Source organism: Dendrobates tinctorius, unplaced genomic scaffold, assembly GCF_039654945.1.
Source record: "Dendrobates tinctorius isolate UK_male_01 unplaced genomic scaffold, ASM3965494v1 ptg000058l, whole genome shotgun sequence".
Lineage (NCBI taxonomy): Eukaryota > Metazoa > Chordata > Amphibia > Anura > Dendrobatidae > Dendrobates > Dendrobates tinctorius.
In genome coordinates this window covers 4,824,355-4,851,967 of record NW_027361726.1, presented here as the reverse complement: position 1 = coordinate 4,851,967, position 27,613 = coordinate 4,824,355, and the positions used below count along the sequence as shown (strand labels likewise).

Here is a 27,613-nt window from a genome sequence, read left to right as displayed (position 1 = left end):
AACATCCCATGCATTCCTATGGGATTCCGCAATTCTGTGCTAATGCTGCGTTTTTTTCCACGGCGGAATCTCTTCGCGGTAAAATCTGCAGCATGCTCATTAACTTAGCAGAATCGCAGCAATTCTGCCCACATAGGAATGCATTGTTCTGCTTACTGTGGCTGTGCACACCATGCAAAAAGTAAGCAGAACATTTGCGGATGGTACCCACGGTCTGGAGGAGAGGAGACTGTCCTCCGGGCTTTGGGTACCATATCCCTGTAAAAAATAGAATTAAAATAAAAAATATTGTTGTTCTCACCTTCCGGCGTCCTGCGCAGCCTTCCCGCCTCTCTCCACGCTCCCGGCATCTTCTGGTCCCAGTAATCCTTTGCGAGAATGACCGCGATGACGTCGCGGTCTCGCGGGTGTGCGACGTCTCACGGTCATTCGCACAAAAGATTACTGGGACCAGAAGATGCCGGGAGCGTGGAGAGAGGCGCGGGACGCCAGAAGGTGAAAATAACAATATTTTTTACATCCTATCTTTTACTACTGATGCCGCATAGGCAGCCTCAATAGTAAAAAGTTGGTCACACTCGTCAAACACTGTTTAACCAGTGTGACCAACCTGTCAATCAGTTCTCCAAGCGATGCTGCAGATCGCTTGGAAAACGCTAGCATTCTGCAAGCTAATTACGCTTGCAAATCGCTAGTTTTTCTGCGGGAACTTGAAATGCGATTTTCCCGCGGAATGGAATTCCGGAATTCTCGCGGTAACTTCCGCGGGAATTCTGCTACGTGTGAACGTAGCCTAAATGTATATCTCTAAATAAAATAATTTAATGCATATTATAGATGCGATCGTGCTGCAGTTCAGGCGCTACCACCTGCTGAAATGTGTTTTTTTTTTTTTTGTTTTTTTTTTCAAATACATACTATATTCAGTATGTAAAATAGGGGGCAGGTGACTGAGGGATCAGTGACCTGTCATAAGCCATCAGTATTAATACCTAAACAGAGCAGCACATGAAGCCCCAGCCCCGACCCGGAGCACGAGCCGATCATTAACTGAAAACTAAAAATAAAGATTCCACAACAACCACAAGACGGATTTCATCACCAGGTATCAGTGTAATCAGTATAACGGCGCCGACCTGACACTGTCTGTAGTCACTGAGCACAATGCTGCTGACAGGTTCCTTTCTCTTTCATAATCCTGTGGCACGCCCTTGATGCTATTTGCCCAATCTTTTGCTGCATGGTGTCATGGCCTCCAGGAATTGCATATTAACATATGACTGCAGCGCCTTGTCAGGGATTCCTCAGAGAAGTTTATAGTGTTGACTCCACAGCAGTGAAGAGAAACCACTGGATTCTGTTGTAAATTGACAATCTGCAGACTATAGAACCGCATCATCAATTTGTTGTGTATTTTCTCTGCTTGTGATAACAAAGATTCTCAGTCTGCAAGATCTGCAGTATTCACTCCTGCTACACCCAAAAAACAAACAAAATACAGGAGGATTATTCTTTAGTTAACTCAAGAAAAGTTGCTCTTCAAAGTTCTGAAACTCTGCTACTTTACCCATCTCTGCTGCTTTTCTAAAAAGTTGTTAGGAGCATGGATAAAGTGTTGGGTGAAACCCAGCCCAACAAACTGTAATTGACAGCAAAGTGAAGTATAGCAGAAAGCTGTTCCAGGTCTATAGAGCAGATTAGATAGTGGCAGGTGAGTTACTGGCTCCATTTATATTGCAGTTCATGCATCTGTTAGGATCTTTATACTTCCAGGCTAATGTAGTAAATGCCTGGTTTGATGAATCTACTATAATTAGTACGAGTGAGAGCTGCTGTATTTTTCTTGCTGCCATAAGTCCCTGAAACTTTTATAAAATGGGCAGCATCGCAGTGGTTAGCACCGCAGCCTTGCTGCTCTGGGCTCTTGGGTTCAAATCAACACCAAGGAGTTGGTATGTTCTCCCCATGTTGGCGTGGGTTTCCTCCAGTTTCTCAGATTTCCTTCCACACTCCAGACACATTGATAGGGAATCTAGATTGTGAGCCCCAGTGGGGACAGTGCCGATAATGTCTGTAAAGCGCTGCGGAATAAGAGTGCTATATAAGCAACTTAGGCGGGATGGGGCAGGTGTACTTACTGTGAAATTAAAAAGGGGTCAGGCAGCTGTCTAATACGGTATCTTCTTCTCCTTTCAGGACTGGAGTTATCCGATGAGAAGGGAGATGCAGGTACAGTAGGCTTTAGCATTTTTTTTTTTTTTTTTTTTTTTTTTTATGCAAGTTCAGGTTGTCCGCAGATCTCCTGACCTGTACTCTATACCCTCATGTGTGACTGAAGCTGTGGAGTTCAGATCCAGAGACCCTCGCCCAGGCCGTACATATGGTGGTCTGTACTCAGAACAGTACAGAACTATGTGTCCTGCCTGCTGCAGGTTTACTTACAGCAAATCAGAAACTGTGCCAGATGATTCAGCTCTGTTATATCTGCTGATACTTCTGTGTGTGTTATTTAGTAGACTGGGTGGGATTGCCTTCTGTAACTTGTGTTGATTTTGTTTATTTTAGGAGATTTTACCTGGCTTATTTTTGGGTCCATACTCGGCAGCAATGAAGAGCAAGGTGTGTTTCCCCCAATGTGGAAGTAAATTCACTGTAATGTTGACAGCTTGTTGCTGAAATTTTGGACCCATTAAAATTAATGGCGATAATCTGCAGTACTTGGCACAACCCCTGGATAGGAGAGGTGCTGTTTTTCTGTTATATGACTTATATTTTTTTAATCACATCTTATGATAAGTCTTTAATCAGATGCTCATTTATTGCAGCTCTCCATACTCCAGAAATCCGGCATAACGCACATAATCTGCATAAGGCAGAGCATCGAAGCAAATTTCATCAAACCAAATTTTCAACACCTTTTCAGGTAAGTGATGCTGATTTCTACATGTATTTTGTCTGACTGTAACATTTCTTTAGGGATCTAATATGGAAACTGTTAACCCCTTAAGCCCCAAGGGTGGTTTGCACGTTCATGACTGGGCCAATTTTTACAATTCTGACCACTGTCCCTTTATGAGGTAATAACTCTGAAACGCTTCCATGGATCCCGGTGATTCTGACATTGTTTTCTCGTGACATATTGTACTTCATGATAATGGTAAAATTTCATTCAAATAACTTGCGTTTATTTGTGAAAAAAAACGGAAACTTGGCGAAAATTTGGAAAATTTCGCAATTTTCCAACTTTGAATTTTTATGCCCTTAAATCACAGATACGGCACACAAAAAACTTGATAAGTAACATTTCCCACATGTTTACTTTACATCAGCACAATTGTTAAGAAGTTATAAGGGTTAAAAATTGACCAGCGATTTCTCATTTTTGCAACACCATTTTATTTTTACGGACCACATCACATTTGAAGCTACTTTGAGTGGTCTATATGATAGAAAATACCCAAAAGTGACACCATTCTAAAAACTGCACCCCTAAAGGTGCTCAAAACCACATTCAAGAAGTTTATTAACCCTTTAAGTGCGTCACAGGAATTTTTTGAATATTTAAAAAAAAAAAAAAATTAACTTTTTTCACAAAAAAAATATTTCAGGTTCAATTTTTTCTATTTTACCAAGGGTAACAGGAGAAATTGGACTGCAAAATTTAATGTGCAATTTGTCCTGAGTACGCTGATACCTGATATGTGGGGGGGAACCACGGTTTCGGCGCATGGCTGAGCTCAGAAGGGAAGGAGCGCCGTTTGACTTTTTCAATGCAAAATTGGCTGGAGTTCAGATCTGACGCCATGTCACGTTTGGAGAGCCCCTGATGTACCTAAACAGTGGAAACCCCCCACAAGTGACCCCATTTTGGAAACTAGACCCCCCAAAGAACTTATCTAGATATGTGGTGAGAACTTTGAACCCACAAGGGCTTCACAGAAGTTTATAAAGTACAGTGGTACAATTAAAAAATCATATTTTTTCCACCCCCAATTTTTATTTTCCCAAGGGTAACACGACCCTAAAAGTTATTGTGCAATTTGTCCTGAGTACGCTGATACCCCACATGTGGGGGTAAACCACTATTTGGGCGCATGGCAGAGCTCGGAAGGGAAGCAGTGCCATTTGACGTTTTTTGCTGGAATTGAGATCGGACACCATGTTGCGATTGGAAAACCCCTGATGTACCAAAACAGTGCAAACCCCCCACAAATGACACCATTTTGTAAACTAGACCCCCCCAAGGAACTTATCTAGATGTGTGGTGAGAACTTTGCACCCCCAAGGGCTTCACAGAAGTTTATAACATACAACCGTACAATTAAAAAATCATATTTTTTCCACAAAAATGATCTTTTCACCCTCAATTCTTATTTTTCCATGGGTAACAGGACCCTAAAAGAAGTTGTCCAATTTGTTCTGAGTACGCTGATACCCCATATGTGGGAGAAAACTACTGTATGGGCACACGTCGGGGCTCGGAAGGGAAGTAGTGACGTTTTGGAATGCAGACTTTGATGGATTGGTCTGCGGGTGTCATGTGCGTTTGGAGAGCCCCTGATGTACCTAAACTATTGAAACTCCCCACAAGTGACCCCATTTTGGAAACTAGCCCCCCCCACGGAACTTATCTAGATGTATGGTGAGCACTTTGAACCCCCAAGTGCTTCATAGAAGTTTGTAACGCCCGGGCGTGAAAATAAAAAAGAAATTTTTTTCCGCAAAAATTAGATTTTTGCCCCCAACTTTTTATTTTCCTAAGGGTAACAGGAGAAATTGGACCCCAAAAGTTGTTTTGCAATTTGTCCTGAGTAGGCTGATACCCCATATGTGGGAGTAAAACACTGTTTGGGCGCATGACAGAGCTTGGAAGGGAAGGACCACCATTTGACTTTTTCAACTCAGACGCCATGTTGCATTTGGAGAGCACCTGATGTGCCCAAACAGTGCAAACCCCCAATTCTAACTCCAACCCTAACCCCAACACACCCCTAACCCTAATCTCAGCCCTAACCCTAGCCCTAACCCTAATGGGAAAATGGAAATAAATACATTTTTTTTATTTTATCATTTTTCCCTAACTAAGCGGGTGATAAAGGGCGTTTGATTTACTATTTATGGCGGTATTTATATTTGGCAGCTGTCACACGCTAAAAGACGCTTTTTATTGTAAAAACAGTTTTTGCATCACCACATATTGAGAGCTATAACTTTTCCGTATTTTGACCCACCGAGTCATGTGAGGTTTTATTTTTTGCGGGACAAGTTGATGTTTTTATTGGTACCATTTTCGGGCACGTGACATTTTTTGATCGCTTTTTATTCCGATTCTTGGGACGCAGAAAGAACAAAAACCAGCGTTTCAGGAATTTCTTTTGGGGGGGTGCATTTACACCGTTCCGTGTGCGGTAAAATTGATAAAGCTGCTTTATTCTTCGGGTCAGTACGGTTACAGCGATACCTCATTTAGGTCTTTTTTTATGTTTTGGCGCTTTTATGCAATGGAAACTATTTTATATAAAAAATATTTTTGCATTGCTTTATTCTGCGAGCTATAACTTTATTTTTTCGCTGATGATGCTGTATGGCGGCTCGTTTTTTGCGGGACAAGATAACGTTTTCAGCGGTACCATGGATATTTATATGCGTCTTTTTGATCGCGCGTTATTGCACTTTTTGTTTGAAGGTATGATAATAAATCATTATTTTTTTTTTTTTTTTTTTAAACTTTATTACATTGTCCCAGGTGGGACATCACTGTCCTGTGACAGATCGCTGATCTGTCACATCACAGATCACTGTAACAGATCAGTGATCTGTCACAGGCAGTGCAGCAGGCTTCCTCGTGCCTGCGCTTTGCAGGCACTGAGGAAGTCAGCTCCCTGCAGGCCCCCGAAGGTCCCCGTCGCCATCTTGGATTCGGGGGCCTGCAGGGAAGGAGCCCCCCGCAGCAGCGCTGCACATTGCGCTGCTGTGGGGGGTTCAGGGAAGCACAGAGGAAGCCCCCTCCCTGCCCATGCTTCCCTTTAACCCCCGGTACACCGCGAGTGTTTGATCGCGGTGTGCAAGGGGTTAACATGTCGGGGGCGGTCCGTGAACGCCCCTGACACATTGTGCCGGGTGTCAGCTGTGATAATCAGCTGACACCCGGCCGCGATCAGCGGCGCTCACCACGTTGGCGCTGCTGATCGCTATGACGTACTATCCCGTCCCTGGGAATTAAGTCCCAGGGCACCTGGACGGGATAGTACGTCATATGGGATTAAGGAAGTTAAACTTCTACTTCCAAAATCATGCACCCCCTGCACAAGGCATGACCTGATATATCCATTTCGCTCCATCTGATGTGTATCACTGGGGGGCACACATGGCCCCAGATGAAGCAGCATATGGAGGCACACAAGTAAATCATGGTCCTGTCCTCTTAGACTTTATTCTTGTGCTGACCTTTTTGTTTTAACCTTGGTTCACAGATATTTAGTCCTGGATATTGCAGATAACCCTATTGAAAACATCATCCGGTTTTTCCCTATGGTAAGTGCTTCTGTCGGCACAGTCCATCTACTTTATTCTTGGTAGTCACTGCAAATACAATGCCTTTTATTGGAGACATCAGCCTTTTAGTGATTGGACATTAGACGTATGACCTGAGTCGCAGCCTAAAATCCAGTGATCTGCTCTTCTTTTTTTTTTTTTTTTTTTTTTTTTTTTTTTTTTGACCAGTTCCAGTGTAAATTCATATTGGAATGGAAAAATGCAGTCAACCTTGAGTTTTCCTGTGCCAGGGTGGGGAGTGTATACTGGGAATGGTGTAATTGAGTGATAATATCCAGAGGAAGGGGTCAGAGGATGTGATCTATTATTTTGATGTGCACAAGACAATTGCATCCATAGGCAACGGCGTCTGTAAGCAATGGCATTCCTTAGCACTCAGGTTCTAGAACAGCAGAAAATTGCTTGTTTATATCCAGACTAAGGTTACTCAAATATAAACCCAAAAAAAGGCAAAATAAACGAAGGCCCATCCATGATACTGCAGCAGAAACCCAAAAAGAAAAATAAAACAAAAGAGCAGTAGATAAAATATAAGAATTTTAGTATTGCAAAATTAATTATAAAAATATAGTATATAATATAGCAAAGTAAGAACAAGGGAATCAGCGACACCTAGATACCACACTCAAACTAGGTCGATACAGATATTAGCAGAGTCTGTATACGTCAAATATAACCCTAGTATTACAAAAATTCAGTCAGCTATATGTATGGTGCTAATATTTGTATCAACCTAGTTTGAGTGTGGTATCTAGGTGTCGCTGATTCCCTTGTTCTTACTTTGCTATATTATATACTATATTTTTATAATTTTGCAATAATAAAATTCTTTATCTACTGCTCCTTTGTCCTATTTTTCTTTGTTTTGTTTTTTTAGGTTACTCAAACCAGAGAAATTGCTGTTGTGGAAATTCCAAGCATTGCCTTAAATTACAGATCGCTCCCACAGTGATGCTAGGGCAGTGTTCCCCAACTCCAGTCCTCAAGGCCCACCAACAGGTCATATTTTCAGGATTTCCCTCGTATTGTACAGGTGATGCAATTATCACCTGGGCTATTCTAAGGAAATCCTGAAAACATGACCCGTTGGTGGGCCTTGAGGACTGGAGTTGGGGAACCCTGTGCTAGGGCACGGGTAGCTAAAATTTACCGTTTGGCCTTTAACCCCTTTCCGACATTTGCAGTACATGTATGTCTTGATAAGGAAGGACTTTCTGACTGATGCAGTACATTTAAGTCTTGACAATAGCCCGTGCACAAGGGGCTGTGCGTCGGTGATTGCTAGCTCATACTGACAACTGTCACCTGGCTTTCAGTGCAAGGAGCGGTGCCTGGCACTTTAACCCTCTAAATGCTGCGTTTGGTGAGATCGTAGCATTTAGAGAGCAGTTAGAGGGAAGAAAGCCCATATGCTTTATAAGATATCAATTTGGCTAAGTGGAATGTGCCCCTAAGCCATTGCATAAAACCAGTCAGAGAGAAGAAAAGCCCCACTCTGCTCTTGGATCTGAGACCACGCGACGTCATCACAGGGTCCCGATTGTTGCCATGGTGACCCGATGTCATCATGACAACATCCTGGTCACCAGGCACTAGGAAGTTGGTTAGATAATTCGCAGTGCATGATCTAACTTGTCTCTGCAGCACTACCAGGCTAGAAAGTATAGAAATGCTCCTGCATGGCTATACCAAAGGCTGGGTGCCCACAATCCTGATAAGCAGCACTTTGGATGCAACATATGTTAGCTGCATCCAAAGCGCTACCGTCTATTGAACACGGGTAAATTTGCTTGTGATTACTGAACTGTGCAGATTCACCATGTCAATACTTTCTATTGATGTAATTTGTGTTGTGGAGGCTGGCGTCCCCGCAGAGAAAGACATGCTGCGGTCTGGAAAGACACACTGCATGTCCGTCTCCGCTTGTGAGCCGTGGGCGTCTGTGTCTGCGGATTGGACATGGGATTTCTTGAAATCAGATCCACTATGCTGTAGCATCTGGCCTCTGTGGGTTTTCCAATATCTGAGAACTACAGTAACGTTTGTGGATTTTTTTATTTTTTTTTCCCCTCTCTTGCAGACAAAGGAATTCATAGATGGATGTTTACAGCCTGGAGGTAAGTGGTGCGACCGTAGCACCAGACTATGAAGATTGCGGTGTTCATCCGGTTAAGCTAGTTTCAGACTAGCGTTCTTGGGCGCAGTGCAGGGCCACCACTAAGCCCTGGCCGCACCCCCCCGGTCAGTTCCTCCTCTGATTGCATGAGGCTGCATGCAATCAGCGTATCCTATATTTAGCGTTGGATACGTTGACCGTGCGCTGATCTGATTTTGCTGGCGCTGCGCCCAGAGCACAAAACAGCAACAGCGCGTTTTTGTGCGCTGGGCGGCCGCGCCAAAAGGGCGCAGAGCCAGCAAAATCAGACCAGCGCACGATCAGCGTATCCAACGCTAAATATAGGATACGCTGATCGCATGCAGCCTCATGCGATCAGAGGAGGAACTGACCGGAGGGGGCGGGGCTTAGCGGCGGCCCTGCACTGTGCCCAAGAACGCTAGTCTGAAACTAGCCTTACAAAGACAAAAGACAGCAATGTGAAATGGTGCACGCTCACCCCTTCTATAGCAAGAAGTTTGTGGCAGGAAATGGGGCATTTGGAGTCACTTTCCCAGGGCCCGCCAGTGGACTCAATTCTGAAGGACACTAATTCACAGTACAAATCCTCTTTAAAAGTGTCTCGTTTTTGGCAATGGTAACACTTGCAGAGTTGCTTGCCTGTACAACCATTTTACTACTTAATTTACGATTTTGGACTTATTTGACCATACCTCTTTAAAAACCTGAAGTGGAAGTAAAAGTTGTTGCCAAACACTACAAATGAACAGGAGGAGGCAACCTGCATATACAAATTGGCTTCCTTCTCCATGGAATTAACTCTAACTGGTCAGGTGATGATGCAAAGGCTTGTATCAGTCCCTCAGCTGTCCTACATTGCCCCAGACTATATATTAAACCCTCCTTCACTCAGTTGGGTTCTCTTGTCTCATCTCACTGCTACAATGACTATAGTGGGGCAGTCAGGGGTCACTGGGGCTCATATTGCTTCCTGGTCAGCCAGCCCAAGCTTGGTCTAATAATTCTCTTCTGTGCAGGTAAAGTCCTTATTCATGGGAATGCAGGAATCTCCCGCAGTGCTGCCTTGGTTATTGCATACATCATGGAAACCTTCGGAATAAAATACAGGTAATAAACACAAAACTTCAGCTGAAAGGTTGATCAGTTCTCTAAAATTGATAACTTCTGCATATGTTTTTTAATTGGAGCTGTGTAGGTGTATATGCCAGCATCTGAGCCTAAAGTGATCTAGTAATCCACACAAAACATTTAGGCTGTCTTCACACTTGCGTTGTGGATGGCAGCCTACTTCCTTCTTTCTTCCTCCGTTAAGCCCTGCCCACTGCCACACCTCTTCCTTCAGCTCCACCTACGTCTGCATGCGTCCTGCGTACCTTTAACATTGGGTACGCAGGCCATGCGGATATTTGCGGATGCCTCCGCATGCGTCTTTTTGACGCTGCACCGAACGCAGAAAGTTGCATTTTGTTGCGGTCGGCGGGCGCATTAAAAGGACGCATGCGGATGCGTCGGCATACATCCACATGGCCTGTGTAGCCAATGTTAAAGATGGGGTACGCAGGACACATGCAGACGTAGGCGGAGCTGAAGGAAGGGGTTCAGCAGTGGGCGGGGCTTAACGGAGGAAGGAAGTAGGCTGCCATCCGCAGCCCTGCCGAACGCTAGTGTGAACCTAGCCCAAGTCGGATAATGGGAGGTTTACTTTGTGTGCTATTTCTCATAACATTTGTAGTTACCTTTAAGTTCATGAAATAACAATTTCCTTTCAGTCTGCAAACTTAATTCCTCTTCAGTCATTTCCATCTCTGTGTTGTCTAAAAATGTTCCTCCTGTTGGTGTCCCTCCCAGTATTGTAGGATGATGTGAGTTCTGGGTGTCTAACAGCCCCCTGGACCACAGAAGCAATCTTGCACCCAGCTTTTATCAGCACAGCTTCTACCCTTACCCATTTTCCTCTCCAAGTGCTTTATTTTTGTACCCTTGTTACTCTGCCCTCCCTGAGACAGTTCATGCTTTCCACTCCCTTATTCTGATCTCTGTACAGACCCGCCTGCTACGATCTATAACGCTGAGAGAAAAAAAGGGTGAGAACAGAGAACTTTTGAGATCTCTAATGGTTATTTTTTTTTTATTCGAGAGCACTTTGCTTAACCCCTTCACGACATGCGCCATACATGTACTGCACATGTTTGTGTTCCTCCCTTTTTGATGTGGGCTGAGGCGATGAGCCCACATCTTTCCCGGCACATATCCGCATGTCTGCAGTCGGCGCGTGTCAATCAAAACGCCAGAATTAAAGGGAACCTGTCACCCCTCCCCCCTGGGCGTTAAGTAAAAGGGCTACCTTGACCAGCACTAAGGCTGTACTCTGTGAAGGTGGCTCTTCTGTTTCTGACCCCCCAGTAACGCCAAAATATTAACTTTTATAAATAGGTCCTCATACCTGTTATGCGTCCTATAGGTATGGAGCCTCCCATAGACGTCCATCATGCCCCTGCTCTGCCGTCTGTGCCCCGCCTCCTTCTGTCTCCTGCTCTGTGAAAACATTTCTCGGGCATGCGCAGTGCGCGCTGCCCTTGAACTGACATCAGGCGATCATGCCTGCGTGTTGTGGATGCCCCAAATCCTGCCCCACAGTGTGTGTTATGATGTATTCACACTGCGGGGCGGGATCTGGGGCCTCCACAACACGCAGGCGTGATCTTCTGATGTCAGTTCGCGGGCAGCGTGCACTGTGCTGCCCGAGGACTGTTTTCACAGAGCAGGCGCCGCCATAGGAGACAGAAGGAGGCGGAGCACAGACGGCGAAGCAGGGGCATGATTGACGTCTATGGGAGGCGTGACCAAGATGGCAGCACAGGGGCATGATGGATGGCTATGGGAGGCGGGGCCCAGACGCTGCAGAGACATGATTGGAGGCGGCTGATACAGGGGGTGGCTCCATACCTATGGGACGCATAACAGGTATGAGGACCTATTTATAAAAGTTTAATATTTCGGCGTTACTGGGGGTCAGAAACAGAAGAGCCACCTTCAGAGTGCAGCCTTAGTACTGCTGAATGTGGCTCTTTTACTTAAAAATGCCCAGGGGGGGGGGTGGCAGGTTCCCTTTAAGTTTTTTTGGTCACCACAACATGCAATAACAGGTGATCAAAAGCTCATATCCACAACAAAATATCATTAAAAACGTTAGCTCAGCACGCAAAAAAGCCCTCACCCAATCCAAGATCAGGAAAGATGGAGACTCTTTGGGTCTTGGAAAATGACACGTTTTTTTTTCTTTAACAAACTTTGGATTTTATTTTCACCATTTAAATAAAAAACAACCTAGACATGTTTGGTGTCTGTGAACTCGTATTGACCTGGAGAATCATAATGGCAGGTCAGATTTAGCATTTGGTGAACGTGGTAAAAAAAATCCAAAAAAGAGTTGTGGAGTTGCACTTTTCTCTCTCGCTTCATTGGGGGACACAGAAACCTTGGGGTGTATGCTGCTGACACTATGCACAAAAAAGGTTAGCTCCTCCTCCGCAGTATAGACCCAACCGGCACTAATTTCCTCAGTTTAGCTTAGTGTCAGTAGGAGGTGGACACGGGTCTTTCATTAGACCCATATCTACCTCAGTGTGTGTCGTTTCTTTGCAGGTTTTTTCCGGAGGGATACAGAGTGAATGGTCACATCTGTAGTCCCACAAAGAGACTGAGTACGGCGTGCACTGCCACCCTGTATCCTCATAGCTCTCCACAGCAGGACCACAAGCCTCTACCACGGATGCGTGTCAGGCCCTCCAGTCTGGTCCTCGCCCCCCCGTCTCCCACCCACTCGCCCACCAGAGCCTGTCGGTCTGGAAGAGACGCGGACAGCCTTCTCTGGATGATGAAGGTACCCTTTTCTACAGGTCTGTCTACCACCTCGGATTACAGGATCAGGTAGGTAAGTATGGGGCCCCGCAATGGCATGTCTCCTAGGAATCACTGCTCCATCAGCACCGTGACAGCCCCTTCCTCACCCTGCCCCCCTCCCCGGCTGCACTTATCTCATTTCAGCTAGGCAGCCCAGCTGCAGGCAGGGATCCTTTCAGAAGCGGTCGCCGCAACAGCGCAGCGTTACCTCCACACCGCCCTGCGCTCCCTAGCGGCTGCCGCATTTACTCCAGGCCCTGTCTTCAGTTTGGGCCTTGCTCGGCGTCATGGCCACGCCCACTGCCTTCTTCCTTAGGCGGGCTTCTCTCCCGCCCATTTTAGGCCCGCCCACCGCTCTCTCCCTCTGTGTCTGCGCTCCTCAGTCCACCCACTCCTGGTCTGCCTATTGGCAGCGGGCAGCACCATCTTCGTCCTCCTTACTGCGCTTAGTCCCGCCCACTCCTCCCTGTCTCCTCTGGAAAACGCACGCCTTTACTTCCTGCTCCTATCAGGCTGCCTCCATTTTCTCAGCCTGTCAGCCGGACTCCATCTCCTCTATCTGTGGCCCTGTAGATGCAGTCGAGCTGCGCAGCGTCGCGTGCTGGAAGCATCTACAGGACACCGGACCGTGAGTAGCTCTGCAACTGCAGACTGACACCCTCCTCTGCCTCCTGTCCCCCAACCTTCCGGCACTGCTTCAGTGACTTTCCTTCATTATGTCTAACCCTGAGCCTAATCATGCTCGTCCTCCTGCTTCCTCCACTGGCACCCTGGTCAAATACTTTGCATGTTCTTCTTGCAAACGCAAACTTCCCTCAGGTCAGTCCTCTCCCCTCTGCCTCGACTGCAGCAATCCCATTGAGCCTGCCGCCCAGGAGCCCCCTATTCTTCCACGTGAGAGTGAATCCCCCATTCCTGGGTGGGCTTCTTCTCTTTCACAATTGGTAGCGGATCTCACCAGGGTGTCTCAGTCCCTAGTGGCCGTTCTTGATAAGTTGCCCCTGGACACTTCTGCAGGATTCAGTAGGACACAAGAGGCTCCATCTGAGCCAGCCAGTGTGAGCCGTAAAAGGCCTAGGCAGGATCTCCAGCCGGAATCCTCCCCGCGCCCCATCTCACCACATAGTCCTTCCCAGCAGTCTCCTTCTCGTGCCTCTTCACCTGAGTCAGGAAAAGCGTTCTCGGATGCGCCATCCGAAGGGGTTTTAGAGCTGGATTCGGACCATATCGCGGATATGAAGGTTATGGTACAGAACCTCATTGCAGCGATCAACCACACTTTTGAGATCACAGACTCCCCTGCGAAATCCTCAGATCAGGAGGTTTCGTTCAGCCGGGCGGAAGCACCTTCCAGAGTCTTCGCTTCTCACTCTGAGTTTGACAAGCTCCTTACCAGGGAAAGAGAAAATCCAACCAGGCGTTTTCAAAGAGTGAAACGTCTTGGTGTGCTGTATCCATTTTCTCAAGAGCTCACCAACAACTGGTAGGCTTCCCCCTCTGTAGATAGTCTGGAGTCCGGACACAGGAGCATCTAACAACACGGTTCTTCCGATTTCAGGTGTGGCGTCTCTCAAGGATTCTAACGACAGGATCATAGAATCCTTAGCAAAGTCAGCATTCGAAGCGGCTGCGGCGGTGCTAAGCCCGGTCTTTGCTTCCACTTGGGTAGCAAAAGCCATAGCTACTTGGGAGGAGGATTTCCGCCAAGGCATTCTTGATAGGGCCCAACCAGAGCGACTGGCTGAGCTAGCCAACCAGATTTCCCATGCAGGGGGATATTTGGTCTCAGCCTCCTTAGATGCCGCGTCTTGCGCAGCTCAAGCCTCCAGCAACGTAGTGGCAATACGGCGTACAATTTGGCTTAAGGCATGGCAGGCGGATTTGTCATCAAAAAAGTCCCTTACCAATCTGCCATTTCAGGGAGCGCGTCTCTTTGGATCCCAGGTGGACCAGATTATTAAAGACACCACTGGAGGCACAAGCTCCCTTCTCCCTCAGGCTAAGCCTCGTAGACCCCCTCCAAGGCGTCAGTTTCGGCCCTTTCGGTCTTTCCGCCGCTTCGCGACGGCAGAACCCTTTTCCAACCAACAAAGGCCACAAGCCCGCCAGGATTGGAAGAAGGTCTCCTTTAGGCCCACTCCCTCCTGGCGATCTCACTCCTCCCAGAGCAGATCCTCCAGGTCCAGAACTGGACGGTCCACATCGGCATGACTATCAACAAAGTTTCGAGGCGCCTTCCCAACTGGGCGGCCGACTCCTTTTTTTCAGACCCGTCTGGATTGCCTCGGTGGAAGACACTTGGGTCAGGGAAGTTGTATCCTCAGGATACAAGATAGAGTTCGTTTCTCGGCCCCGGGATCGCTTCTTCGAGTCCCGACCTCCAAAAGACCCCGCTTTAGTTCTGGGTTTCTTTGCTTCTGTCGCCTCTCTTCTCAGTTCCGGGGTGATTGTGCCTGTTCCTGAAACAGAACGATTCACAGGGTTTTACTCAAACCTGTTTGTAGTGCTGAATAAAGGCGGCGCGGTTCGGCCCTTTCTGGATCTCAAATTAATGAACAAAAGGGTCCGCCTGCGACATTTCAGGATGGAGTCCCTTCGTTCAGTAATCACTTCCATGGAGGGGCAAGAATTCATGTGCTCAATAGACATTCAATATGCCTATCTGCATGTTCCCATCTTTCCCGGGCATCAGAGATTCCTGCGTTTCGCCATTCATCAGGACTACCAGTTTGTCGCTCTGCCGTTCGGTCTCGCCACCGCGCCCAGAGTGTTTACAAAGATGATGGCGGCGGTGATGGCCCTGTTGAGGGTCAGAGGTCTCATCCTCTTTCCGTACCTCGACGACGTTCTAATCAAAGCTCCGTCTTTTTCCCAGGCTGACCAAAGTCTTGCCATCGTTCTCGACACCTTGTCCAGATTCGGGTGGCTTGTAAACAAAAGGAAGTCCTGCCTTGTTCCGACTTAACGTCTTGTGTTTCTAGGCTTATTGTTCGACACCCGTGATCAAGGGTCTTTCTCCCCGAAGAGAAGAGGAGCTCTCTTTGACGAGCTGTACGATCACTGCAGAGCCCCCAGCTGCCATCTTTCCGGTCTGCCATGAAAGTCTTGGGAAAGATGGTGGCGACGGCCGAAGCAATTCCTTTTGCTCAATTCCACTCGAGACCGCTTCAACAGGCCATCCTGTCTCGGTGGAACAGGTCTCTCTTCTCTGGATCGTCCAATTCGCCTCTCGTCCCAGGTCAAACAGTCCCTCAATTGGTGGCTGACGTCACCTCTCATTTCCCTGGGCCGGTCATTCCTCCCAATTCACTGGCAGATTGTGACAACGCACGCCAGCCTTCTCGGCTGGGGTGCAGTGTTTCGCAATCGGACTGTTCAGGGTCGGTGGTCGACTCGAGACAACTCTGCCAATCAACGTCCTCGAGATACGGGCGATTTATCGGTCTCTCATTCACTGGGAAAGGCTTCTCGGGTCTGCCGATCCGGATTCAGACAATGCTACAGTGGTGGCATACGTCAACCACCAAGGGGGGACACGGAGTTCCTCGGCACTAGCGGAAGTGTCCAAGATTCTCCACTGGGCAGAGGTATCAGTCCAAGCGATATCCGAGGTAGACATTCCCGGCGTGGACAACTGGGCCGCCGACTTTCTCAGCCGCGAGGGTCTCGCGGCGGGAGAGAGGTCCTTATATCCGGATGTTTTCCATCAGCTTTGCCGTCGTTGGGGGACGCCGGACGTACATCTGCTGGCGTCTCGCCTGAACAGGAAGGTTCCGCAATTCGTATCCAGGGCGCGAGATCCTCTTGCAGTGGGCGCCGATGCTCTGACCATTCCCTGGTCTCAGTTCAAGCTCCCCTATCTGTTTCCTCCCCTTCCTCTTCTTCCCAAGCTGTTGAAGAAAATCAAGGCGGAAGGGGTACCAGTCATCCTCATCGCTCCGGATTGGCCCAGAAGGTCTTGGTTCGTGGACATCGTCAACCTTCTCGCGGACACCCCCTGGAAGCTTCCAGACAGAGCAGATCTGCTGTCTCAGGGTCCAACCTGCCACCCCAATTCTCTGCCGCTCAATTTCACGGCGTGGCTGTTGAGACCGCGGTTCTGAAACTGACAGGTTTTTCGGATCGGGTTATCCACACCATGATCCGGGCTAGAAAGCAATCGTCTTCCAAAATTTATTATCGCACGTGGAAGGCCTACTTCACTTGGTGCGAGGCCAATGACATTCCGCCCATGTCCTTTTCACTCCCTTCTTTCCTGGCGTTCCTCCAGGCAAGCTTAGATGCGGGCCTTGCCCTCAGCTCTTTAAAGGGTCAAGTCTCGGCGCTTTCCATCCTTTTCCAGAAGACGGCCTCCTGACCGCAGGTCAAGACTTTTCTTCAGGGAGTGGCTCATGCGGCACCTCCGTACCGTGCTCCTGTTGATCCATGGGATCTCAATCTGGTTCTGGAGGCTCTACAAGGTTCACCCTTTGAGCCTCTCAGGGAAGTTTCCCTATGTCTTCTCTCCTGGAAGGTAGCCTTTCTGGTGGCCATCACCTCCATCCGGCGCCTGTCGGAATTGGTGGCCCTTTCTTGTCGCCCCCCCCCCCCCCCCCCTTTCTTAGTGCTCCACCAGGATAAGGTGGTCCTGTGGCCCCTGCCTTCCTTCCTGCCTAAGGTGGTGTCAACTCTCCACCTAAATGAGGAAATTGTTCTCCCGTCCTTTTGTCCGGGTCCAGTCCACCCGCTCGAGCGCTGCTTGAACAAGCTAGACCTGGTCAGGGCGATGAAGGTCTACCTAGCTAGGACGACTCCCTTGCGGAAGATACTCGCTTTTCATCATTCCAGATGGTGCGCGGAAAGGTCAGCCGGCCTCCAAGGCTACTATTGCTCGCTGGATCAGATCGGCAATTTTGGAATTCTACCGGGTCAAGCATCGAGTGCCCCCTCCTGGAATTAGAGCTCACTCTACCCGGGCAGTGGGTGCCTCCTGGGTGGTGCGCCACAGCTTTGCAAAGCTGCAACCTGGTCTTCGATCCACACGTTTGCCAAATTTTACAAGGTCCACACCTACCCTTCGGCGAACGCCAGCCTAGGCAGAAGGATCTTGCAGGCGACGGTGGTGAGTACTCAGACCTAATGGAAGTTTGCTTCTCCCTCCCCAGTGACTGCTTTGGGACGTCCCATGGTTTCTGTGTCCCCAATGAAGCGATAGAGAAAACAGGATTTTTGGGTTGCTTACCGTAAAATCTGTTTCTCGGAGCCTTCATTTGGGGACACAGCACCCTCCCATGTTCTGCAACTACTGTTCTTATGTTGATTGTTGGTTACAGTTGAGTTGTCTGTTCTTTAAGTCTATTTTGTTACTTCACTTACTGCTTTCTCACTAACTGAGGAAATTAGTGCCGGTCGGTGGGGTGTATACTGCGGCGGAGGAGCTAACCTTTTTTTCCGCATAGTGTCAGCCTCCTAGTGGCAGCAGCAGCATACACCCCATGGTTTGTGTCCCCCAATGAAGGCTCCGAGAAACAGATTTTATGTTAAACAACCCAAAAAATCTGTTTTTCTCTAATAACCCTCCACGACAGCACACAGGAGGATGTCCTTCATCCTAATAGGGGCAGGGAATACGAAAGAGGTGAAATAGTCCCTCCCTCCTTCCTTCATTCCTCAGTGTTTTTCCTTTCCCTATAGGGATGAAGAGGTCATCCTGGGTGCTGTGCCGGTGGCAGACACCATAGGGGAATTAAGGAAAGCTGGGCAGCTGGAGGCGGTCATCTTAACTCCCTCTCCATCGCGCTGCTCCTGTCTCCTCCAGACTCAGGACGTCTTCCTCCCCCAGTCCACGCTGTAGAGTAAGGTCCGGGGGAATCGTCCAAACGGAGGCCTCCCCGAGCTATCCGTTCAATCTTCTCCCCTGCTACAGACCCGTGATGCCGCATGGATTTCTCTAACAGCATTTCTCGCTGTTTCCTGTGTGAGCCGTGCAGCCGGGAGTGACACCGGCTGAAGGAAAGCGTCACTTCTAGTTTGCGGCCAGGACCAAGAGGGCGGCAAATTTGAAAATGGAAAACTGCAGCATCGATTCCTGTGTGGATTCTGCTGCCAGGGAAAGCAGGGGAGGAGCCCCTCAGGTCAGAGGGAGGTGCTGGTCCGGTCACCCTATTAAAGGAGCCCTGGACACAAGGTCAAGTAAGGTAGGACAAACTATACTGTCGTGGAGACTGATCCTTCCCGCTCTGCTTCTGTGGAGCCCATTGCTACTCCGATCCCTGTAAGTACACAGGCATTGGGTATTCTCCAGGGTGCAGGTTCTAGGATATTTAAAGTAATTTCTGCCTTCTCTCTTCTAGGGGGACAAGGAATCTACACCCAGGAGCAAATCCAAGGGCCTTACTTGCAAGTGTGCGCAATATGTGCCAAGAGACTCTCCTCCTCACATAGCAAACCCCTATGTCAGGGGTGCATTAACAGTCCTAAAAGAGGAACAGCCCTCTTTTGAAAGAGGACACCAAAGATATTGTCTGACAGAAGATACAGGCCTCCCTAGCCTCCTTTTCCCAGCTAGCTCCAGGCCCAAGTACTGCCCCAGCAATAAGGGAAAGGAAAATTCCGCAGGTAGAGGAATCTGACTCCCAGGAGTCCATACCTCAGGACTGCCAGGAGGAAGGAGAACTTAGCTCTGACCCAGATACACAGGGAAGGAGATACTACTTCTCTACTGCCAATTTGGAGGATCTTATTTCTGCAGTGAGAAGGACTATGGAAGTGGAGGAGGAGAGACCAACATGTTCCGTACAGGAAGAAGTGTTTGGGGGCCTCCGAACCAAGAAAAAATTGTTCTTCCCAATCCACAAAAACATCAAGAAACTGGTACTGGAAGAATGGGAAACCCCAGAGAAGAGACTGAATACTCCATCAGAGATCAATTGGGAACCTCTCCTTTATGAGGAGACTGCACAATGCTGATCAGAGGTTCCCAGGGTGGACGTTTAGGTCACCCAGGTTACTAATAAGACAACCCTACCCTTTGAAGATTCATCTCAATTGAAGGACCCCAAGGAACGCAAGATGGAAGGTCTGCTCAGAAAATCTTGGGGAAACGTCAGCTGCTCTGTTCAGCACAAGTGCGGTCTCCACCTCAGTGGCCAGATCAAGGTCCCTCTAGTTAGGGCAACTAGAAGAACACCTGGCAGCAGGGACCCTTAGAGAGGAGATCCTGGCCTCTTTCCCACTTATCCAGAATGCCACTGCCTTTTTAGCGGATGCTTCGACAGAATCCCTCCGGGTAGCGGCTAGGTCAGCAGCCCTATCTAACTCAAAAAGACAAGCCTTATGGCTGAGATCCTGGAGTGGGGATATGGCATCAAAAGTCAAGTTGTGCTCCATCCCCTTCAAGGGCAAATATCTTGTCAGACCGGCATTGGATGAACTATTAGAAAAAGTCTCAGACAAGAAGTCGTCTTGAACCGAAGAGGGCAAAGAGGAGCCCTATCAAGAGACCCTTTCGCCCTTCACAGGAACAGCCTTCCCAATACAAAGGGAAAGGAAAGACCAGAAGATGAAGCTACCCCAAAGGGGGCCGGGACAGGAACCTTTTTCTCTCCCGGGACCAATGCCAGCGTATATCTTGAAGCTCACCAGAGAGTGGGAGGGCGTGTTTCTCGCTTCCTTCTGGAATGGCGGGCCATATCCAGCAGTCCTTGGGTCCTAGAAACCTTCCGGAGGGGAGTGAACATAGCATTTGCCTCCTACCTTCTATGCAGAGTAAGAATCACCCAGCTCTCTTCAGACACTCCAGTCTGCCCTGGACGCAGATCTAAGGAAGCTGCTAATCTCCGGGGCAATCTTCCCGGTTCCAAGAGGAGAGAACGGGTCACTACTCCAAGCTCTTCTTGATAAACAAGCCAGATGGATCCCACAGGGTGATAATAAACCTAAAGCCATTGAATCAATCCACTACAGAAGGTTGAAAATGGAATCAATCAGATCAGCGATTCCCCTGATAGAGAGAGGTTTCACCATGGCGACAATAGACCTCCGAGATGCATACTATCATATTCCAATTCATTCAGAACATCGGAAATTCCTGAGATTTGCAGTGAACGGGGGTCAGACACGTCATTATCAGTTCAACGTCCTTCCGTTTGGACTGTCATCAGCTCCAAGAATCTTAACCAAGGTGATGCCGGAGGTCATGGCCCACATCAGGGAACGGCAGACTTACATTATTCCTTACCTCGACAATTTTCTGCTAGTGGCCCCGTCAGCTCAGGTGTTATAGGAACACATACAGAAGGCTTCACAGATACTAATATCACTGGGATGGTTGATAAATTATCAGAAATCAGATCTGATCCCTTCCCAGAGGAAAGCCGCCTTAGGAGTCCTCCTGGATTCTCGGAAGCAGGCGTCATTCGTGCCCAGAGAAACAGATTCAGCTGAGAACAAAAATAAACATCCTGCGAAGCAGAAGATCGGTGACCATGAGGTTTATGTCAGTCCTTTGGCTCCATGACGTCCTGTATCCAGTCGGTAGCCTGGGCCCAGGCACACACCAAAGACCTGCAGAGTGGGATGGATCTCCCAGATCCCTGAGCAGGAAGGTGTCTATACCAGACAGGATACGAGCCTTGTTGTCATGGTGGATTAGTTCAGTAAAGCTAAACAGTGCGTCCTCTGGGTCCAGTCCCCGCTAGTCACCATGGAAGTAGATGCAAGCAACTCAGATTGGGGAGTAGTAGTGTGCCAGACATCCTTGCAGCATCTCTGGACAGTTGGTCAGCAGTCAGTCCTCAAATTTCAGGGAACTGAAAGCAGTGGAGCAATCCCTCAAAGCAGCTGCTTCACTAGTCCAAGATACCCATGTAAGAATCTACTTGGACAATATTACGACGGTCGCACATCTCCGTCATCAGGGGAGCTCGAGACAAGAGGACCTGAAGGCCATCTCTGCAAGAATATTCTCGTGGGCAGAAGAAAACCTGCAATCCATATCAGACCTTCACATAAGAGGAGCAGACAACAGACAAGCCGACTTCCTGTTCAGGAGAGATATTCACCTGGGAGAGTGGAGTCTGGATCCGGAGGTATTCCAGATGTTAAGCAGAAGGTGGGGGTTTGTTTGCCAACCACCAAAATGCAAAGGCGACTTATTTCTCCCTGAACCCTGACGCTTTAGCCCACCAATGGCGATTCATTCTAGGCTACACCTTCCCTCTGATTCCTCTCCTACCAAGAACTCTGCAGAAGATAAGGAACGAACCAGGGTGATTCTAGCGGCACCCCTCTTGCCAAAAAGAAATTGGTACAGTACCATATCCAGTCTAAGCATAGACTGTCCTCTTATACTTCCACCATTCAAAGATCTCCTACACCAGGGACCGATCTCCTACACCAGGGACCGATCTCCTACACCAGGGACCGATCTCCTACACCAGGGACCACTCTATCAGCCAGAAATAGAGCGGTTACACCTGGCAGCCTGGCTTCTGAAGTCTCGATCCTAAGAGCCAGAGGTCTCTGACAGTCCTCAAGACACTGCGAAAAAGTAGGAAACCAGTGACCAATGGAATATACCAGAAGACCTGGAAGAAATTCATATCCTGGTGTGCACCAGAACAACCAGATCCCCAGAAAGCCAATGTAGCTAGAATCTTAGATCTTCAGGATGGACTAGACGAGGGACTCAGGCCCAGTACACTACAAGTACAGGTCGCTGTGTTAAGTTCATACTTTATCTACCTATGGTTTGCAAAAGACTGGTCAAAGAGATTTATGATGGCAGCTACACGGCTACATCCCAGAACAGTCAGTCAGGTTCCAGCTTGGGACCTCAATATTGTCCTAAAGGGCCTAACCCTTTCACCATTTGAAGCCCTGTTAGGCTATACTGGAAGACAGCATTCCTGGTAGCAATTACAACAGCCAGGCGCATGGGGGAGTTGCTGGCTCTTTCAATAGAAGAACCTATCTATCGATACTGGAAGACCGACTAGTGTTCCGTCTGGATCCGTCGTTCCTACCAAAAGTGGTTTCAGACTTCCACAGAAACCAGGACATAATAGTACCCTCATTTTGTCAGAACCCGAAGAAAGAGGAAGAGTTCCACTTTCTTGACACAAGGAGAGTGGTCCTACATTATCTCCACATTACCAGAGAGTGAAGAAAGGATAGAAACCTGTTTGTTCAACCCTATGGCCAGAATAGGGGAAGGAAGGTATCCAAGGCCACAGTGGCAAATTGGTTTAAAAATGCGATTATTGAAGCTTATAAGATTCAGGAACTCGAACCTCCAGAAACATTCATGGCACATTACACCAGAGCAGTAGCCGTTTCATGCGTGGAAAAGGCCAGCGCTTCCATCGAGCAGATATGCAGAGCAACCACCTGGTTGTCTGTCCACACCTTTGTTAGACATTATAGACTTGACTTAACATCTGTCAGAGATTTGGCATTTGGGAGAAAAGTTCTCCAGACGGTTGTCCCTCCCTGAGTCATCAGTCTTTGGCATTGCCTCCTGTGTGCTGTCCTGGGGGGTTATTAGAGAAAATAGAATTGGACTTACTGGTAATTTGTCTTCTAATAACCTACCACAACAGCACGGGTAATTCCCACCCCTATACTGACATTCCAAAACTGATTAACTTGTATATAGTAAGCATCCATAAGTTGTGGTCCTTTATAACAACACTGAGGAATGGAGGTAAGAGGGACTATTTGACCTCTTTCGTATTTCCTGTCCCTATTAGGATGAGAGGCCATCTGCCTGCAAAAAACAAGCCCTCACACGACCATATTGACTGAAAAATAAAAAAAGTTATGGCTCTGGAAAGAAAGGGAGCGAAAAATAAATGCAAAAACTAAAAAGGGCTGCGGCTTGAAGGGGTTAAGACAAGCACTGCAGTCGAAAAATGTAAATGGAGACTAAAAATAATTGCTTAGCTTTTTGGATTTAGGAAGCAAATGAACAGCTGGGCAAAAGCTTATGTGGTCTTTGAAATCTTACAAAGGTTGAGTGGCTAATGTTGGCAATAGTTGTTGCATGGTTCCCTCACTGACCAGTCACCATTTTACTCCTAGGGACGCCTTCACCTACGTCCAAGAAAGAAGGTTCTGCATTAACCCCAATGCTGGATTTGTACATCAACTTCAGGTATTGAGATTAGGTATAATTTTCCTAATTGGGTGATTGGGGTTAGTGCTCCTTACTGCACAAGTCTGCCACCATAGCAATGTAATAGGGCGACCACTAAAGAGAGGGTACAAGGAGTGTCAGACTGCCCTTTATTAGACTGATGATTATGGAAAGTGACTTATAAGCCGTATTGGGAGATCTGGGTGCACAGAGCGGGATCCCACAACCCTCTGTGAAAATTCACCATCATGTTGTTTGCATTAACCCATCGCTGCCACATCAGATCCCGCGCTTTCACAGACGACGGTGGTGGGATACCGCTCTGCACGGCCGGATTCAATAACTTGGGAGTTTAGATCATAATATCCCCTAGAAAGTCCAGTTCTTCAGGGGTGTTGATGACAATGGGACACTGACTATTTTTAGTATTTGGACAAATCACCGATCTGAAGGTTTCCTCTCTATTCTAACCTAAAAAGCAGCCCCCGACTGATGGCCATACATTTACATTATCGGCCATGTAACATCTTGCCTTTACATGCTAATGCTTTCCTGTCTGAGTCCATGGTGGTCAATGTGGTGGTATTACGACTTGTGTAACCTAGAACTTGTACAGATCCGGCTGTCGCCGATCGCTGCTGCCATCTTTCCATCATTCAGTTTATTTCTTTATGCTGTGATCTAATGATGAAATGTGATTGAGGTATAGAATGTCCTCATGTGAATATTGCTTTATAGGCAGTTGATGAGGTATATCTTGTGTGTGGAGTGGGCGGCTATGAACAGTATTATCCATTAGTATTGATGTGGTTATCACACGGATGCTTTCCTTACAACCTGAGTGCAGTTCACACTGCTGCATTTTCATGCTGTTTTCATTGGTCCAAACATTAATCTATCTTGTAGCTACCATTTATCCTTATCTAATCCTTTCCATCTGCAGGAATATGAAGCCATCTATCTAGCAAAATTAACCATCAAAATGATGTCTCCTCTGCAGTTGGGGAGGACGTTCTCGTTACAGTCCGGTGCAGGTAAGTCATTGTATACTGGGAAGAAGATATTGTTGGAGATCTGAACTTGAGCCCTCCTCCATGATGCTTGTGGTAAATGGGTTACAGACCTAGGTTTCTTTTAACCTCTTCTCGACCTTTGATGCAGGCTCCGGCACTGAGCCCACATCTTAACTTGCACATCACAGCTGATCTGATCAGCTGTCATGTGCCTCTAAAAGCCACGGCATTTAACATGTGCTAGCCAGAAACACGCCAAGACCCGCTCCTCGGCGTTCTGTTATGTGATCCCAGTGTGCCGATGGGTTGTCATGACATCTGAGGGTCTGCATAAGACCCCCGTGCCTGTCATTGTGAATCTCCTATGAACATAGGCCCGTGACTGGTGTTCATGGAAGATCTTGAGATAGAGAGATATATATATATATATATATATATATATATATATATATATATATATATATATATATATATACATACATACATACATACATACATACATACAATTTTTTTTTTTTTTTCTATTACTCGCGGGGCTGAAGCATTGCTATGTATTGAGTAGACAATTGGATGATTGCAGCTCCAAGTCTATTAAGGGGACTACTGAAACAAGTAAAAAATAAGTTTAAACAATATGAATTCCCCCCCCCCTCCCCTTCTCATTCATAATAAAACAATTTAAAATACTCACATTTGGAGTTAAGAAATGTCTGATCTATTAAAATGTACAGCAAATTAATCATATCAATTAACTGTGTAACAGGAAAAAAAGTCAAAGTGCCAGAATTACATTTTTTTTTTTTTTTTTTTACCACTGCAACATTGCAATAAAGTGCAATACCAGGATAAAAGCATCATATCTACCCCCCAAAACACTATCAATAAAAACGTCAGCTTGGTTACGCAAAAAAAAAAAACTCACACCCAACCCCAGATCACAAAAAATGGAGATGCTACAGGTCTGGGAAAATGGCGACATGAGCTACATTTTTTTTTTTTTTTTTTTTTTTTTTTTTTTTTTTCTTCTTACAGACTTTTGGATTTTGTTTTTCACCACTTAACTAAAAAAAGAACCTATACATGTTTGGTGTCTACGAACTTTTAGTGATCCAGAGAATCATAATGGCAGGTCAGTTTTAGCATTTAGTGAACATGGTAGAAAAGCAAAAAAAAAAAAACTTGAAGTCCACACCCAATTTATATGAGGAATGGAGAGGCACAGAAACATACGGTGGCCATGGTTGTACCACCTGAGCAGTGGTCATAAACATAGCAGCCCCCAGCCTTACTACTTGATTTTCTTTTTCGTTTAGGTAGCCTGAAGCGAACGCTTGAAGAGGAAGATGAGATTGGGAGCATGCACACATCTGCAGCTCAGGACGGCTGAGGTCCAACACGACCCACAAAAGGCTGAGTAACCGCACGGCTGACATCACCTTATGTCCGGGTGCTGCTATTGTACTTTTTCAACCATCACTGAACTTTCCATGGATAAGTGGATTTCACTGATTGTTTTACTGCTTTTTACACGGCTGTTTTACTGAGGAAAAAAAAAAAAATATTTTGATGTGCAAAGAGGTATTACTGCAATAAGGCACTTTTTTCATACTTGAAGTTTTTTTTTTTCTTTTTTTTTTTTTTTCTATAATATAAAGTAATTTCATGCAATGCAACTGATGGGAGGGAGACCTGTTTCTACCTAAAAATTATTTAATTTATAAGAGAAGAAAAGCTTTAGTATTGAAATGTTTGCTAAACTTTTGTGTTTTGTAAATACATTTTATAGGTTTAGAAATTCTGGAAATTTTTAACAAATCACGTTCTCTACGCCCCTGATCATTTGGGGCAGATTGTACACTGTTGATATAACCTTCTAAAATTTTTTCCTTTTTTATGCAATTTATATTGTGGCTTTGGCCTGAGGGGGTTAAAGAAGAAAAAAAAAAAGGAACTGAGCTGGTTCCTCCGTAACAGATTGTTCTGATGTTTTTCAATAAACATGTAAACTTACTATGGAAATACTGAGTCCTGTCATGTGTGACCTGAAAAAGTGCGATGGAGGCATCATTTGTAAGTAGACAAATATCAGCCTGGGTGGCTGATGACTGGGAACAATAGATTGCTAAATTAAAAAAAATTGTCATTTTGAAAACTTAAAATTTGGCGTTTTTTTTTTCTGCAGCGACTTTTCCAGTCTGTTGGGAGTTATTTTACATCATACCTTTGCAGGTTAGAGCCAAAGATTAGAGACCACTGATCTACGAGCTGTGCACATCTGGAGGTATAATGTGGTGTTGGAGTATAAAATGCACTTTTTAGCACAGTCTTACTAAACTATATGCATCTTATAAGGCAGAGGAAGCTACCAATGATGGAGGTGAATACTGATGCCTCGTCCTTCCCGACCACAAGGAACAGCCATCTCTGCACCTGCCTGACACATCATTCTGATCAGTGCAAGAGAAAGGGAGCTGCAGATCTTTAGCTAAGAGAAATCTGTGAAGTGTGCACTGGACCTGATTCATCAAAGGTTTTACACCAGAATTCTGCCATGAAAGCTTTGAAAGTTGCTAAATTTTAAGCACAACTTGTACCATGCCAAACTTTAAAGCAGGTATGGTTTTTTTTTAAATTCGTTAACCATAGGCAGTTATATAATACACACATCCAGTACAAGATGTTGAGTTTGATACAAAATGGATATAAGTTCAGACAGCATAAAAAAAACATGAAGTATATGCATCAATTGTGTAAATAAAGCAAACATTACATCACCTGAATCACAGTAGTATTGTATTATGTTATTGTATTATACCAGTGATAAAACTTGCCTAGCTTCTAAACTCTACCTACAGCTACCAAACTAAACTATTCTGCAGCCTACATCTA

The 27,613-nt window shown here is 46.6% G+C and overlaps 1 protein-coding gene across 2 annotated transcripts in view; it reads left to right on the top strand.

The window, feature by feature from the left end:
* STYX (serine/threonine/tyrosine interacting protein) overlaps positions 1–26,743 on the top strand; it is a 28,368-nt gene extending 1,625 nt beyond the window's left edge. For both annotated transcript variants that reach the window (XM_073577954.1, XM_073577953.1), the window contains exons 2-10: positions 2,197–2,229; positions 2,566–2,619; positions 2,826–2,923; positions 6,474–6,534; positions 8,636–8,672; positions 9,709–9,799; positions 23,657–23,729; positions 24,655–24,745; positions 26,038–26,743. In XM_073577954.1, the coding sequence (XP_073434055.1) occupies positions 2,212–2,229; positions 2,566–2,619; positions 2,826–2,923; positions 6,474–6,534; positions 8,636–8,672; positions 9,709–9,799; positions 23,657–23,729; positions 24,655–24,745; positions 26,038–26,111 (597 nt within the window). In that variant the 5' untranslated portion in view covers positions 2,197–2,211 and the 3' untranslated portion in view covers positions 26,112–26,743. The remainder of the gene's footprint in view (positions 1–2,196; positions 2,230–2,565; positions 2,620–2,825; positions 2,924–6,473; positions 6,535–8,635; positions 8,673–9,708; positions 9,800–23,656; positions 23,730–24,654; positions 24,746–26,037) is intronic.
* The last annotated feature ends 870 nt before the right edge of the window (positions 26,744–27,613 follow it).